We start from the raw sequence: 16,030 nt of genomic DNA, 5'->3' as shown, positions 1-16,030 counted from the left end.
GGCTCGACAGGGTAGATGCAGAGAAGATGTTTCCCCTGGCTGAGGAGTCTAGAACTAGGGGCCACAGTCTCAGAATAAGGGGTTGGCCATTTAGGATTGAGATGAGGAGAAACTTCTTCACTGAGAGGGTGGTGAATCTTTGGAATTCTCTGCCCTAGAGGGCTGTGGAGGCTCAGTCGTTGAGTATACTCAAGACAGTGATCAATAGATTTTTGGATATTAAGGGAATCAAGGGATATGGAGTCAGTGCAGGAAAGTGGAGTTGAGGTAGAAAATCAACCATGATCTTATTGAATGGCGGAGCAGGCTCGAGGGCCTGAATGACCTACTCATGCCCCTATTTTTTATGTTCTTATGGATTTAACTACAGAACAGGGTTAAACTTGGTGCTTTACATATGTCGCTGGTCAGTCATTATCACAGAGTTTGAAATCACAGGTTGGTTGGGTGAAGGCCACTGCAGGAGATCTCCAACTACCCGGCTACAAGAAATGTCTGAACTTGCCCATCTGAAATTTGAGGGGAGGGACAAGTAATTTTCACCATAATGCTCACGTTACCTTATGTTTTTGAGTCAATTTATGCATTTTGTGATTGAAAATAACTTCCAGCCAGTTTTCCAAACATTTAAGTGCCAATCTTCCATCACCTCTTTCTTCCCCAGCCCCCACCCTCCGTTACTTCACCATCCTCCAGCACGATTGAAAATTCGCAAACTCCTGTGTAGATCTCTCCACAGCCCTTCCACACCCTACCCGAGCACCTCCTCCAGCAGTATGTCCAGACCATGATCTTTGCTCCTCCAACTCTTCCCTCTACCATCAGTGGCACAGCTTTCAGCCACCTTAGCCCGAACACACTTAACGAAAGTCTCGCATTTATATAGCGCCTTTCACGGCCGCCGGATCTCTCAAAGCGCTTTACAGCCAATGAAGTATTGTTGGAGTGTAGTCACTGTTGTAATGTAGGAAACTCCAGAAGCTCTTTCCTAAACCTCTCCGGCATATCATTCTCCACCCACCTTCAAAAGCCTCCTTATATCACCCTCAGTCACCTCCGCCAATTATAGTTCCATTCTTGTTCAGCACCTTCTGCGACGAGCTATACGGCTTTTACCGCTGTGAAGGCGCCGTATCAACGCAAACTGTTGCTGCTGAATGGTAAGGCATCAGGGGACGATCCCTCGGTGTGTGCATAAGCCCAGGTTGGTTGAAGGTTTAAGCCATGTGGATCTGAACCGAATGCTTGCTGAATCGTTTGCTGCCTGGTGTTTTTCAGCCGGCTGTGGAGAACGAGACCGGATAGGCGTTCAGGACTCGCACATGCTGATGGCCAATTCGCAGAATGAGATGGAAGACTGGGTCAAAGCAATCCGCAGAACGGTGGGGGCTCTGTCCAGTGGAGGTACTATCTTACATTCAGGCAATCTTTAACTGATGTGTATAAAACAAACGCTGGCTGGGGCAGACCTATTCCATAAATGGTTGAAGTGCCAACTAAATCTTATAACGAACATCTAGCCTGACACTCCCAGTGCAGTGCTGTCGGTGTAAAGTATTTGCTTCATGGGTTCTTTGCTGAAGAATTCATAGCAACGCATTGCTATTAAGAACTAGTTGGTTTATTAATAAAAGGGTTAACAATCGCTCCACACATTACCAGTTCATCCACCAGGCTCACAACCACCTGCCTCATCGTGGATTCCCCCGAACCCAACTGGCTGGGGTTTTATTGATTCTTGTGAACATCACGTGACTGGCTAAGCCACTCCCAACTCAACAGCTCCACCAACCTGTGAGCATACTCACAGGTGCATACATTACAGTTGGCCACCGGACGTCTCAAAAGTGCTTCGCAGCCAATGAGGTACTTTTTGGAGTGTAGTCGCTGTTGTAATGTAGGAAACGCGGCAGTCAATTTGCGCACAGCAAGCTCCCACAAACAGCAATGTGATAATGACCGGATAATCTGTTTTAGTGATGTTGATTGAGGGATAAATATTGGCCAGGGCACCTGCTCTTCTTCAAAATATTGCCATGGGATCTTTCACATCCACCGAGAGAGTAGACGGGGGCTTGGTTTAACGCCTCATCTGCAAGATGGCACCTCCAGCAGTGCAGCGCTCCCTCAGCACTACACTGGAGTGTTAACCGATAAATTTGTGCTCATGTCTCTGGAGTGGGACTTGAACCCACAACCTTCTGCCGCAGAAGCAAGATATAGGAATAGAAGGATATGTTGATGGGGTGAGATGAAGAGGGGTGGGAGGAGGCTTGTGTGGAGCATTAACACCAGCGCAGACCAGTTGGGCCGAATGGCCTGTTTCTGTGCTATAGACTCAATGTAACTATACAATCGTTTTGGCAACTCTTTTGTCTGCAAGCTCCGCTTTGATGAAGGTGCTTTGATACCAACGATACATGAAGAAGCAACAGTGCTGCAATCCCTCAGTACTGCACCAGAGCGTCAGCCTATAAATTTGTGCTCATGTCTCTGGGGTGGAACTTGAACCCACAACCTTCTGACTCCGAGGCGCGAGTGCTGACCACTGAACCACAGCTGTCACTGGAGACAGTCACTTGGATGAGGGGGCAGTATTTTTTTAAAAAATTCATTCACAGGATGTGGGCATCGCTGACAAGAACGTCATTTATTGCCCATCCCTAATTGCCCCTGGAGAAGGTGGTGGTTGTCATGTATGTAACCATCATGTAACTGTAACCTTCATGTAACTCCTATACACTGTACCGAGAGATGCACACCCTGACCACAGGGGGTGAACTTGTGGGAGACACTCCTCACCTGGGCTTCCAGATATAAAAGGGGAGGTCCCACCCAAGGTCAGCACTCCTTGGTCCTGGGAATAAAGGTTAAGGTCACGTAGTGACTGTGCCTGCAGTACATGCCTTGTGTAATTTTGTAGTAAGGTGCAGAGACACCACATTTGGCGACGAGAAACGGGAATCACCGAACTACGAGGATGGCCACCGGTAGCACAGAGAAACGTTACTGTGTGGGTGAGGACTGGGACGACTTCATGGAGAGACTCCAGCAGAGCTTTATCACGAAGGATTGGCTGGGAGCGACAGCTGCTGACAAGCGGAGGGCGCATCTACTGACCAGCTGCGGACCACAGACGTATGCGCTGATGAAAGACCTGCTCGCACCCCAAAAGCCAGCGGACAAGTCCTTTGAAGAGCTCAGCCAGCTGATCAGTGAGCATCTCAAGCCGGCGAGTAGCGTACGCATGGCCCGGCACCGGTTCTACACAAAACATCTCGGACTTTGTTGCGGACCTGCGGCGCTTGGCCAGTCTCTGTAAGTTCACAGACGCCTGCAGGGGGGAGATGTTAAGGGACTTTTTCATTGAGGGCAATAATCATGCCGGGATTTTCAGGAAGCTCATAGAGACCAAGGACTTGACTTTAGAAGGGGCGGCGTCGATAGCTCAGACCTTCATGGCAGGGGAAGAGGAGACCAAGCTAATTTACGCATACAGCCCTGGTGCCAACGTGGCGATGGACCAGGGAGTTAACATGGTGAATGCGGCTCAGGACCCCACAGGCAGGCAAGGGCATTTCGAAACTGCCCAAGCAGCAACAGACTCTAGGGTGGGCCTGCAACAGGGACAATGGAAAGGGAATCGGCAATTCACGCCATCACGAGGAACAATGCGTCCCGCGATGGGACCATTAACACCCACCATCAGAGTGCCTAGAAACAATCAAATGGGCAATCAGAGAGGAATGCCTGGTAACAGTCCTTTTGTTAACAACAATCTCAGCTCATGCTGGAGGTGCGGGGGTAGACATACTGCGAAAAGCTGCAGGTTTCAGCAATATACCTGTCGGATTTGTAACGTCAGTGGACACTTGGCCAGGATGTGCAAAAAGGCTGTAGCGAGGCTAATCTGCGAGACGGAGGAACCAGACGAGGGGTCTGCAATGCAGGATGATGCCTGGGGAAAAGCCATAGATGCTGAAGTTCAGCGGGTCAATGTGGCTGATGTCCACAGCTCATACACTAAAACGCCACCCATGATGATGAAAGTGTTATTGAATGGCAACCCGGTGCGCATGGAGCTGGATACGGGAGCTAGCCAGTCACTTATGAGCGCCCAACAATTTGAGAGACTATGGCCGCACAGAGCTAGCAGGCCCAAACTGGAACGCATTGACATGCAGCTACGGGCGTACACCAAAGAGATCATCCCAGTGCTGGGCAGTGCAAACTTGGTGGTAACACATAATGGATCACAGAACCGACTGCCACTCTGGATCGTCCCGGGAAATGGCCCCGCGCTTTTAGGGAGGAGTTGGCTAGCCGAGATGAATTGGAAATGGGGGAATGTGCACGCCATTTCATCTGTGGAGCGAAGTTCATGCTCACAGTTTCTACAAAAATTAGGGTCGCTGTTTCAACCTGGTGTCGGAACGTTCAAGGGCACCAAAGTAGTGATACGCATCACTCCGGACGCCAGACCAGTGCACCACAAAGCCAGAGCAGTGCCATATGTGATGCGTGAGAAAATAGAAAGTGAATTGGACAGGCTGCTCAGAGAGGGCATAATTTTGGCCGTTAAATTCAGCGACTGGGCAAGTCTCATCGTTCCTGTCCTTAAAGCAGATGGCTCGGTCAGGATTTGTGGTGACTACAAAGCCAGCATCAACCGAGTGTCGCTGCAAGACCAATACCCGCTCCCGAGAGTGGAGGATCTTTTTACCACGCTGGCAGGTGGCAAGCTGTTTACGAAGCTGGATCTCACTTCGGCCTACATGACTCAGGAACTGGCGGAAGAATCCAAGCTTCTGACCACCATCACGACGCACAAGGGATTATTTATCTACAACAGGTGTCCGTTTGGCATTCGTTCGGCGGCAGCTGTCTTTCAGAAAAACATGGAAAGCTTGCTCAAATCCATTCCTGGAACAATCGTATTCCAAGACGACATCCTTATAATGGGTCGAGACACCCAGGAACACCTCCACAACCTGGAGGAGGTGCTACGCCGATTGGACCGGGTAGGCTTGCGGCTGAAAAAGGCCAAGTGCGTGTTTTTGGCCCCAGAGGTCGAGCTTTTGGGCAGGAGCGTTGCCGCAGACGGGATCCGGCCCACTGACTCAAAAACGGAGGCGATCCGCCGGGTGCCCAGGCCCGGCAACACGTCGGAATTGCGATCATTCCTGGGACTTTTGAACTATTTCGGAAACTTTCTGCCGAACTTAAGCACTTTGTTGGAGCCGTTACACATGCCCCTGCGTAAAGGTTGTGAATGGTTTTGGGGGGACTGTCAAAAACGGGCTTTCAATAAGGCGAGGAACCTGCTGTGTTCTAACAAACTGTTGACTTTGTATGACCCCTGTAAAAAACTGGTTTTAACGTGCGATGCATCATTCTACGGGGTTGGGTGTGTATTGCAGCAGGGTAATGATGACGGCCGACTCCAGCCAGTGGCTTATGCCTCCAGGTCACTCTCCCAGGCAGAGCGTGGATACGGCATGGTCGAGAAGGAGGCACTCACTTGTGTGTACGGTGTGAAAAAGATGCACCAGTACCTTTTCGGTAGACGGTTCGAGCTAGAAACGGACCACAAGCCGTTAACATCCCTGTTGTCCGACAGCAAGGCCGTCAATGCCAATGCGTCAGCTCGCATACAGCGATGGGCTCTCACGCTGGCTGCGTATGACTACACCATATGGCACCGGCCAGGCACCGAAAATTGCGCTGACGCGCTCAGCAGGCTCCCACTGGCCACCACTGAGGGGGCGTCGGAGCAAAGCACTGAGATGGTCATGGCCGTCGAGGCTTTTGACACCGCAGGCTCCCCCATCACAGCCCGCCAGATCAAACTCTGGACCAACCGAGACCCCCTCCTATTCATGATAAAGAAATGTGTTCTGACTGGGGATCGGGCGCCTGCACACGGGGCGTGCCCCGAGGAAGTCAGACCGTTTCAGAGACGGATGGATGAGCTTTCCATTCAAGCCGACTGCCTGCTATGGGGCAGCCGCGTAGTTATGCCCCAGAAAGGAAGGGAAGCATTCATCAGGGAACTCCACAGCGAACACCCGGGCATCGTGAAGGCCATTGCCCAGTCACATGTATGGTGGCCGGGGATTGACTCATACCTGGAACACTGGGTTCGCAGTTGCACGATGTGTGCCCAGCTGGGCAATGCCCCCAGGGAGTCCCCACTCAGCCCGTGGCCCTGGCCTACCAGGCCATGGTCACGTATTCACGTAGACTATGTGGGCCCGTACATGGGGAAAATGTTACTGATCGGTGTCGATGCGTACTCGAAATGGATCGAGTGCATCATATTAAATTCATGCATGACGTCCATCACCGTGGAGAGTCTGCGTACGGTTTTCGCGACCCACGGCTTGCCGGACATCCTGGTCAGCGACAATGGCTCGTGTTTCACCAGCCATGAATTCCAGGAGTTTATGTCGGGCAATGGTATCAAACACGTCCGGACAGCGGCGTTCAAGCCGGCTTCCAATGGCCAGGCGGAACGGGCGGTCCAAGTCATAAAACAGGGCATGCTACGCATCGTAGGACCCTACCTTCAGTACCGCCTATCGCCCCTCCTGCTGGCTTACAGGTCCCGCCCGCACTCACTCACGGGAGGCCCGCCAGTGGAACTCCTCATGAGACGCACGCTTAAAACGCGGCTGTCCCTCATTCACCCAGCCCTGGCAGACATTGTTGAGGGCAAGCGCCAGTCCCAAACCGAGTTCCATGATCGAAACTCAAGGGGGAGGTGTATAGAAATGGATGACCCGGTATTTGTTCTTAACCATGCTTTGGGACCCAAGTGGCTTGAGGGCACAGTAATTGGCAAAGAAGGGAATAGGGTCATAGTGGTCAGACTAAACAATGGGCAGATATGCCGCAAACACTTGGACCAAGTAAAGAAAAGGTTCAGCTTAGACACGGAGGAACCTGAAGAAGAGCATGAGATGTCACCCACACCACTGCCAGTGGACGAGCAACGAGGACAATCCACAGCATGCACAGTCCCTGCGGCCAGCCCGGACAGGCCGGAATCACCTCAGGTGACAGAGACGCATGCCAAGGCTCAGCCACCAGAGCTCCAACTGCGGCGCTCCACGAGAGAGCGTCGACCACCTGAAAGACTTAACCTTTGACACAAAAAGATGTAAGGGGGGAGGTGATGTCATGTATGTAACCATCATGCAACGGTAACCTTCATGTAACTGTAACCTTCATGTAACTCCTGTACACTGTACTTATTCCCTAGAAATGCACACCCTGACCACAGGGGGTGAACTTGTGGGAGACACTCCTCACCTGGGCTTCCAGGTATAAAAGGGGAGGTCCCATACAGGGTCAGCACTCCTTGGTCCTGGGAATAAAGGTTAAGGTCGCGTAGTGGCAGTGTCTGCAGTACATGCCTCGTGTGATTTTGTAGTAAGGTGCAGGGACACCACAGTGATGAGCCGCCTTCTTGAACCGCTGCAGTCCGTGTTGTATTTGTGGAACCGTAGCAAGCATCGCTACCTTCGTGGTAGAACTGGAGAGAGAAAATTAATTTGTTTGTAAGAAATAGAAATAGAATCCACGAGGGAATCAAAGGATGTGAGGATTGGGCGGGAAAGTGGAGTTGGGGATCAAAGTTCAGCCATGATCTTATTGAATGGCGGAGCAGGCTCGAGGGGCTGAATGGCCGACTCCTGCTCCTATAATCCAAACTGCATTCTTCAAAAAGTCAGTGGCACTAGCATTCCCAGTAAAAACTCAATGAACAAACATAACAAATATTTCCAGAGAAATCGATTTGCGAGGTCAATTGTAAAAGCATTTACACCCCCTCTAAACTGCACACTTTCCCCCCTATCCCGCTTATTTTACACTTTAAAATCTGATGGAGAGCGAGAGAGAGAGAGGGAGCAGAGAGAGAGGGAGATTAGAGGAGCTATCAATGAGCAAGTTTGTGCAACACATTGCTGCTGATTCACCGAGCCTCAAAGAGCCAGGCAAGCACAGGCCCGCTCTGTGGCTCCGGGAAAGGAATTGTGGCTTTCAATCAAAATGGGAAGCCAGAGAAAGGAATGTGGCATTGTTCAAAGAATGCTCCAACGTCACTGAAGGAACAGTTGTTGAGCGGTTGGCATGGAGCTTGGCGAGGAGCTGCCGTGCTGCTGATTTATTTGGTGCAAGGAGCCTGTCCTGAACCGCCTGCCTCCCGCCGGTCGCTTGGTTTTGCCGACTCTCATGCCTGAAGCCAAAGCCTTCTTCCAATGGAGCGTGCTCTGCTTTCCCATCCCCGCGTCCTGTTTGAAGCTGGGCTGCAATGGGCTGAGAAGCTGCTTCTCAGGCACTAAAGGTATGCTCCCACCCCCGCCCCTCTCCCCCCCACCCCCCCTACCCATCCCTACCCCCAACCTCACCTCACCCCCTATCCCTTCCCCCACCCATCCCCCCACCCCTTCCTCCCATCCCCCCACCCCTTCCTCCCATCCCCCCACCCCACCCCTTCCCCCCACCCCTTCCTCCCATCCCCCCACCCCTGCCCTCCACCCCACCCCTTCCTCCCATCCCCCCCACCCCTTCCCCCCACCCCTTCCACCCACCTCCACCCACTTCCCCCACCCCATCCACCTGCATCCCCACCCCCCCCCACTCTTTCCTTTATCGGTCGAGCTTTCCGCTGGAGTTGCACCGGGGATTTAGAAATGGTCCAGTGAGGTTTGTCGCACTGACAGCAAAGAGCGGGCCACTTAATGTCAGAGGAAAATGGAACGTTTTTGGCCAGAGTTTTGACAGTTCATTTATCAAGCTTATAACAAGACACTTTTGGCAGAACGTGAACAAATTCATTAACTTTAATCGGGAGTCAACAGTGAGAAATAAAAGAGATTAAGACTTGGATTTATATAGCGCCTTTCACAACCACCGGATGTCTCAATGCGCTTACAGCCAATGAAGTACTTTTGGAGTGTAGTCACTGTTGTAACTTGGGAAACGCGGCAGCCAATTTGTGTGCTGCAATCTCCCACACACAGCAATGTGATAGTGACCAGATAATCTAATGTTTTGTTCTGCTGATTGAGGGATAAATTTTGGCTCCAGGACACCGATGATAACTCCCCTGCTCTTCTTCGAAATAGTGCTGTGGGTTCTTGTACAGCCGCCTGTGAGGGCAGATGGGGCCTCGGTTTAACGTCTCATCTGAAAGACGGCACCTCCGATAGTGCAGCTCTCCCTCAGCACTGCACTGGGAGTGTCAGCCTAGATTTTTGTGCTCAAGTTCCTGGATTGGGGCTTGAACCCACAACCTTCTGACTCAGAGGCGAGAGCGCTCTGTGAGAAATACAGTGAGAAATAGTCAGCTTGAAATAGATGTTGCGTTTGCAGCGATAGACATGTTTTGCTGGATGTCTGATGCACAACTTACTCTTCAAATTTGGCCAGCTGTTGGTATAGCTTAACTCTGTGCCAGTGTGCTGCCCCATGGAGTGGTAGGAATCCGAGTTCTTCCCTGCAACACTTTGTGGGAACGATAGCCCGTATTACCCGAATACGTCGCTTTCAGCGCAGTCTGAGATGACACGCGCTGGGTTAAAAGTGCAAGCAGCTTTCCTGATCAGCACGGATTGTAAATTTGAAGTTTAGATCAAAGCCGAGGAAATTAAAGGCTAAAAGGTATGAGAGTCATTCAGCCACTTTTGAATGTGTCTATTTGGTCACCTGTGTGTTATAATGGGGGAAAATTGCAGTCGGAGGTTTTCTTCGGGCAAACACCTCTGACCAGAAATGTTTTTACGAAAATACCGATGGCCCTGGAGGAGCGGAGGATTGTGTCGGAGGCCTAGTTTTGCAGTCCAGCATACGGGAACATGTCTTCCAGGTACGTGTTCGTATCCTGGGATCACGTGGGCCTGGACCACCAATGAACATCTAGTCTCCTGATTGATAATAAAAGGAACTCCGTTTATATGAGATCCCATTACTATCAATGAGAATACCCCCTCAAAACACAGGACACAACACAATAAATTAAAAAAAAACACCTTACTTACTTAAAATGATTTGAAATGAAATGTTTCAGAAAAAATATATTTTTTGAATTTTTTTTAATGTGTTTTAATAGGGTTAACAATAAACTTACCTTAATGGCCAGGGTTTTTAACAGAAAAATTATTGATTAAAATTAAATTTTTCTAATACCAGGCATAAGAGTTTGAAGGACATTCGCCTGGCAAATAGGCCCAGTCTCTGCCCCGTGGATGTCCTTCCTGCGAGGATGCATTGGATTTGTCAAAAGACAGATCGCATGGACATCGCGTGCCGAGAACCAGCATTTGCGAGGACTCTTCGGACGTGTGGCACATTGTACGCAACCAGCGAGGCCGCAATTTTCGGCACACTTACAGTGATAGAATTCATGGCAAGAGTCACTTGCGGCAATAAACCAATTTCAGGACGTTGAGTGGTTGGTTGTTGAGCTTACATTGTCCGTCTGTCGGTATTTGTATGTACTTTTGATATACCATGATTTATTGATGGTATGTATGAACTATAGAGTTCAAAAACCTAATTTCGTATAAGAGACGCGAGTGTTTACTGTTTGAGCAGACGCTAGAATTGGGGTGTGTGTCTCTCAAGAGCAGACACTGGAAACAGAACGTGTGTGTCTCAAGGGCAGGGAGCATACATGAGATTTGGGGTGTGTGTGTGTCTCAATAACGTTCATACTGCTTTTTGTGCAGTATGAAGGTTAAATGAAGACATGAGCCTGCCATTATCACAACTGAGTGTGTTTGTAAATCTGACGTTTCATGCAACGAAACGAAAAAGAGCAAGAAAGCAGTCCATCGCTCTTCACAAAATGCGACGTCTCCCAGCGATTCCAGCCAGGCCACAGGAGAGCCAAACTCCCCACCGCCCGCTCCACGCCCCTCCCTCCCACTCGCCTGCACGCTGCAAATGCACTTATTTTGCTTTTATTGAGAACCTGAATCGCGTTCAGCCCACGGTGTCTGCCAGCATCTCCACAGCTGGATGTCACCGTTGCCATGACACTGAGCATCTCATCATGAACAACAGGGAGGTGACTGGGCCTCCAACACCCTGAAGCCTGATTAACATCGTGCCCGCCAATAGTTAGCACGACCCTGAGAATTTGGAACCCTTTTGTTAGCAGTTTTGCCCCAGGTACAGGTGTGTTTGCAAAAACCTTTTCAATCGTTTGGTCCAATTGTTCTCAATCTCTGTGCTGAACTGCAAGCCTTTTGAAACATTTGATCTCATTAAGGTTTGAGAGTTTTCACATTTGAACCTTCGTTCCCATCGAGCTTACTTATCAAATGGGGCCTGTCAATCCTAGCGTGCCGATTTCCGCTGAAGCTGGCCTTGTGCTGAGCTTGGATGAAAGTCGTTGCCTCTTTAACCTCAGGAAGACAACTAGAAATCTGTGCAGATTTACAGGTGCGACTTCCTGAAGGGATGGTTAGTATACCAGACAGAGTAACAGGTTTCTGCAAAAGCTGTAATCCATAGGACGACTGGTGCAGACACTACCCTCCGCTCTCTTCCCACTTCCGTTGCTCTGGTTTCCTAGACTGGCGGGGAATGCCCACTTACATTCGAAAGACTCTTGAAATCTCGTGTGTTTAAAATAGCTGATGGCAAGTGAGGTCAATTCTCTATTGTTACAGTTGCAGATCTTAAGGATAAAATCATAGGGGGCGAAATTGCCCTTTTTTATAGCCCCATTAACACCTCCAGGGGGCGCTAATGGGGTGCAACGAGGTTACCACCCAGAGGAGGAGGTCGATAGCGCCTCCGGAGAAATTACACCGGAGGTTTGGGGGGGCCCCACGATTTGAGCCCCGGACAAGCGCATGCACGTCGATAACGTCATGGCTGTGCGCGCCGAACCCTCGCCGCCCCGACCCATTTGTGCCCCCAAGGGCGGCGAGGATGTCGCTCGCCGATGTCACCGTCAGCTTCGGGGGTAATCGAAGCCAACTTTTTCTGTCGGCCGACCAAAGTGGTCCGCACCTCGACCAGGCCGCCGTCCTGCGGCCAGGCCCTCCGTTTTGGGTGCCGGGCTGTTGGCCCAGTCGAGGGCGTCCCCGGTGGCCCATTAGCGGCCGCTAACGGCACTGCAGAGCGCGCAGCGGCCCTCCCCTTTAATTGATTTTCACCCGCATTCAATCATAGAATAGTACAACACAGAAGGAGGCCATTCGGCCCATCAAGTCTGCGCCGGCTCTTTCGAAGAGCAATCCAGTTAGTCCCACTCCCTCTGCTCTTTTGAATTTCCTTGAATATCCAGTTCCCTTTTGAAGGCCTCCACCCATCATCAACATCATCACAGGCAGTCCCTCGAAGCGAGGATGACCTGCTTCCATGCCAAAAAAGGATGAGCTCACAGGTGTTTCAATGAAGGACCTGAACTGCATCCTCAAGGGTGGAAGATGTATGTGCGTGGATTTTGTTAATTTGGGATGGCCGTTGCACACCAGCCACCACACGGGCTTGACAGAGCTAGGTCTTGGTCCAGTGGCAGGGCGACTGGAGACCTGCTCCGCTGCACAGACCTAGTGCACACACATATCGCAGTGTGGGCTGGGCCCGTGCTGCCCCTGGGCCCCGAACTCACACCTCTCCTGGTTCCCGATCATGTCCCTCTACAGTCTCTCGCCGCTCCTTTGCTGCTCCTGCCGTATCTGCCCATGTCCCATTCACCGACCTGGACCTTGATGACGTCACTCTTCGCTGCCGTTGCCCTCCTGCACCAGCTCGCACCGCTCCCTGAAGTAGTATGCCTCCACGCTGCTCTCCGAGGCCTCCACACTGCTCCTGGGCCTCCACACTGCTCCTTTTATGGCCCTGAGCTGGTGTTCTCACGCAGGTCGGGGTCTCCACGCTGCACCACCCTACAAGGCAGTGCATTCCAAATCTTCACCACTTGTGTAAAATAGTTTTTCCCTCATGTCACCTCAGGTTCTTTTGCCAATCATCTTAATCTGTGTCCTCTGGTTATCCACCCTTCAGACACTGGAAACAATTTCTCCTTATTTACTCTATCCAAACACTTCATGATTTTGAACGCCTCGATCAAATCTCCTCTCGGCCTTCTCTGCTCCAAGGAGAACAACCCCAGCTTCTCCAGTCTCTCCACGTAAATGTAGTCGCTCATCCCTGGAACCATTCTGGTAAATCTCTTCCATACCTTATCCAAAGCCTTCACACCCTTCCTATCGGTCATCAGATAAGATTTGTTTCACATACCTAGAGAAGAACTTTGGAACAAGTTTATCTCAGATTTGATTCCGTTTAAAAAAAAAATGTATTCTCAGGATATGGGCGTCATTGGCAAGGCTGGCATTTATTGCCCAACCCGATTATGTAAATAAGGACACGGGGTGCTCCCCTCTGTGGAGGGACTGTCGGTGTCAACAGCAAAAAGACTCACATCCCTTTTGATAATGCTGATTGCAGCAGGATTGAAGAAGAGAAACACCGAGCGAGGCCAAGCAAACTTCCCCCGAGCGAGCCCTGTTTCCGTGCCGTGCAATTAGACAGACAACCATTTATCATGCTCTGATGCTTCAGGTCATCAGAGGAAGTCATGTAGTCAGCTGAATAACTCATAACTGCTGCCGCCAAAGGTCAGTCTCTCAATGAGGATAGGATGCTGTGCCTTTTCCAAAACAAAATCCACTACATTGGCACTGGAGGTCACGAGAATCCCTTCATTTTTCTGACCATAAGGTTGGGCGTCACAAGCTTGCCAAAGAAAGAAATACTTGGATTTATACAGCGCCTTTCATGACTACTGGACGTCTCAAAGCGCTTTACAGGCTGCACCTTGATAAAGTGCAACATCCCCACCGACACCTGGGAGTCTCTGGCCAAAGACCGCCCTAAGTGGAGGAAGAGCATCAGGGAGGGCGCTGAGCACCTCGAGGCTCGTCGCCGAGAGTATGCAGAAACCAAGCGCAGGCAGCGGAAAGAGCGTGCGGCAAACCAGACTCCCCACCCACCCTTTCCTTCAACCACTGCCTGGCCCACCTGTGACAGAGACTGTAATTCTCGCATTAGACTGTACAGTCACCTGAGAACTCACTTTTGGAGTGGAAGCAAGTCTTCCTCGATTTCGATGAGCTGCCTATGATGATGATGATGTTAGAAACGCAGCTGCCAATTTGCGCACAGCAAGCTCCCACAAACAGCAATGTGATAATGACCAGATCATCTGTTTTTGTTGTGTTGATTGAGGGATACATATTAGCCCCAGGATACGATCTGTGCCATTTGGTACATATTGACTTGCACTACAAAATTAAAACTTCAAGCTGTTTTTTTTTCCTTTGAAAAGCTCCAAAAACGTTAAGATACGGTGAGAAACTAAGATAGTGACGATCCCAATCTTATGGAAAAGGACTCAAGAACAAATGAAAAACTAGCAAGTTAAGAAGGGAAGCCAAAGTGGTCACTGACCAAATTTTTGGCCAGACGACTATTTGCAACTGAGATGTTGCTGGAACATGCTGATTGCTACAGGCTTTCTGAACTTTTACCAGACTGACAGTAACAGTGCGTGTTTGTAGTTACCGTGGGTCTGACTGATCCTTTTTTGGAAACTATTCTTGTGGCACAAAGAGTTTATGATCAAAGGTAAGACAATGAGGCCTCTGTTACTTTCACCACAGGGACCTTGTTGGCTGCCAAATGAAATATAGACTCATGTGTTCCGACCTATGTCTATCAGTTCATGAAAGGTGTGAGACAGCCCTCTACATGAACAAGTCACTTTGAGACAAAAAATATTCCCTCCCAAACAATGACACCATTAACGGCTATTGAAGAGACCTGTTCACCTGGCCTGCTTTAGGTGTATTTCAGAACTTCAGTAACAAAATCACATTGTGGATTATTTTACTCTCTGATAAAAACATACACTCAGGAATTTTCAATTCCCCAATGATCACTTCAACGCTCTCCTTGATGGCTCCAGTACTATATAAATTCCAATGTGTCGCACATAACTTGTCCCACACTAAGTCCCGCTCACCCAACACTCTTGCTGCCACTGACTATATTGGCCCCACATTTCCCCCCGCTACATTAAATTTTAAATCCGTCTCATCATCTTCAAATCCTTCCATGGCCTTGCTCCACACTTACCTCCCTGCAACCTCCTTCAGCCCTATATTCTCCCCACCCATTGTCCCTCCGTTGGTTGCAAAGCCTTCAGCCACCTGGGCCCTACTCTCTGGAATTCCCTCTCTCCTTAACCTCGACACCTCCTTTAACCAACTCTCCAAAACTCAGCCCTGCACCAAACTCTCCGTCACTCTTTCTAAACCCTCCTGACCTTGCTCCTTGTCTACTCGCCATGCAGCCATGTTGGCATTAAAGACACGGTATAAACGCAAGTCGCCGCTGGTTTTTGTCGAGCATGTGCATATTCCCGATTTTAATCGCTCCGCCGACTGCTGGGACCCCCTCAGCTCTGGAATTTTCTCCCTAATCCTCGCTGCCTCACTAGCTCTTTCCCTTCCTTAAAAACTACCTCTTTGACCAAAATTTTTGGTCACCTGTCCCAATATCTCCTTACACGGCTCGGTATCAAATTCTCCTTGATAACGCTCCCGTGAAGCTCCTTGGTACATTTCTCTATGTTAAAGGTGCTATATAAATGCAAGTAGTTGTTGCTTTGTTGAACAGTGTCAGCTGTGGCTCAGTGGGTAGCACCTCCGAGTCAGCAGGTTGTGGGTTCGAGTCCCACTCCAGGGACTTGAGCACATAACTCTAGGCTGACACACCCAGTGCAGTGCTGAGGGAGCGCCGCACTGTCAGAGGTGCCGTCTTTTTGAGGAGACGTTAAACCCGAGGCCCCGTCTGCTCTCTCAGGTGGACATAAAAGATCTCATCGAAGAAGAGCAGGGGAGTTATCCCTGCTGTCCTGGGCCAATATTTATCCCTCAATCAACATCACTAAAACAGATTATCCGGTCATAATCACATTGCTGTTGGTGGCAGTTTGCTG

The 16,030-nt window shown here is 50.1% G+C and overlaps 1 protein-coding gene across 1 annotated transcript in view; it reads left to right on the top strand.

Moving 5' to 3' along the window:
- The window catches only part of LOC139234764 (rho GTPase-activating protein 25-like), an 86,136-nt gene that overhangs the window by 38,065 nt on the left and 32,041 nt on the right, over window positions 1-16,030 (top strand). Inside the window, exon 4 of the mRNA XM_070865456.1 lies at window positions 1,279-1,404. Coding sequence (XP_070721557.1) covers window positions 1,279-1,404 — 126 coding nt within the window. The remainder of the gene's footprint in view (window positions 1-1,278; window positions 1,405-16,030) is intronic.

The sequence above is a fragment of the Pristiophorus japonicus genome, chromosome 22, assembly GCF_044704955.1.
Source record: "Pristiophorus japonicus isolate sPriJap1 chromosome 22, sPriJap1.hap1, whole genome shotgun sequence".
NCBI classification, from domain to species: domain Eukaryota; kingdom Metazoa; phylum Chordata; class Chondrichthyes; family Pristiophoridae; genus Pristiophorus; species Pristiophorus japonicus.
Note: the sequence above shows the minus strand (reverse complement) of the source record. Positions and strands in the feature narration are given on the sequence as shown.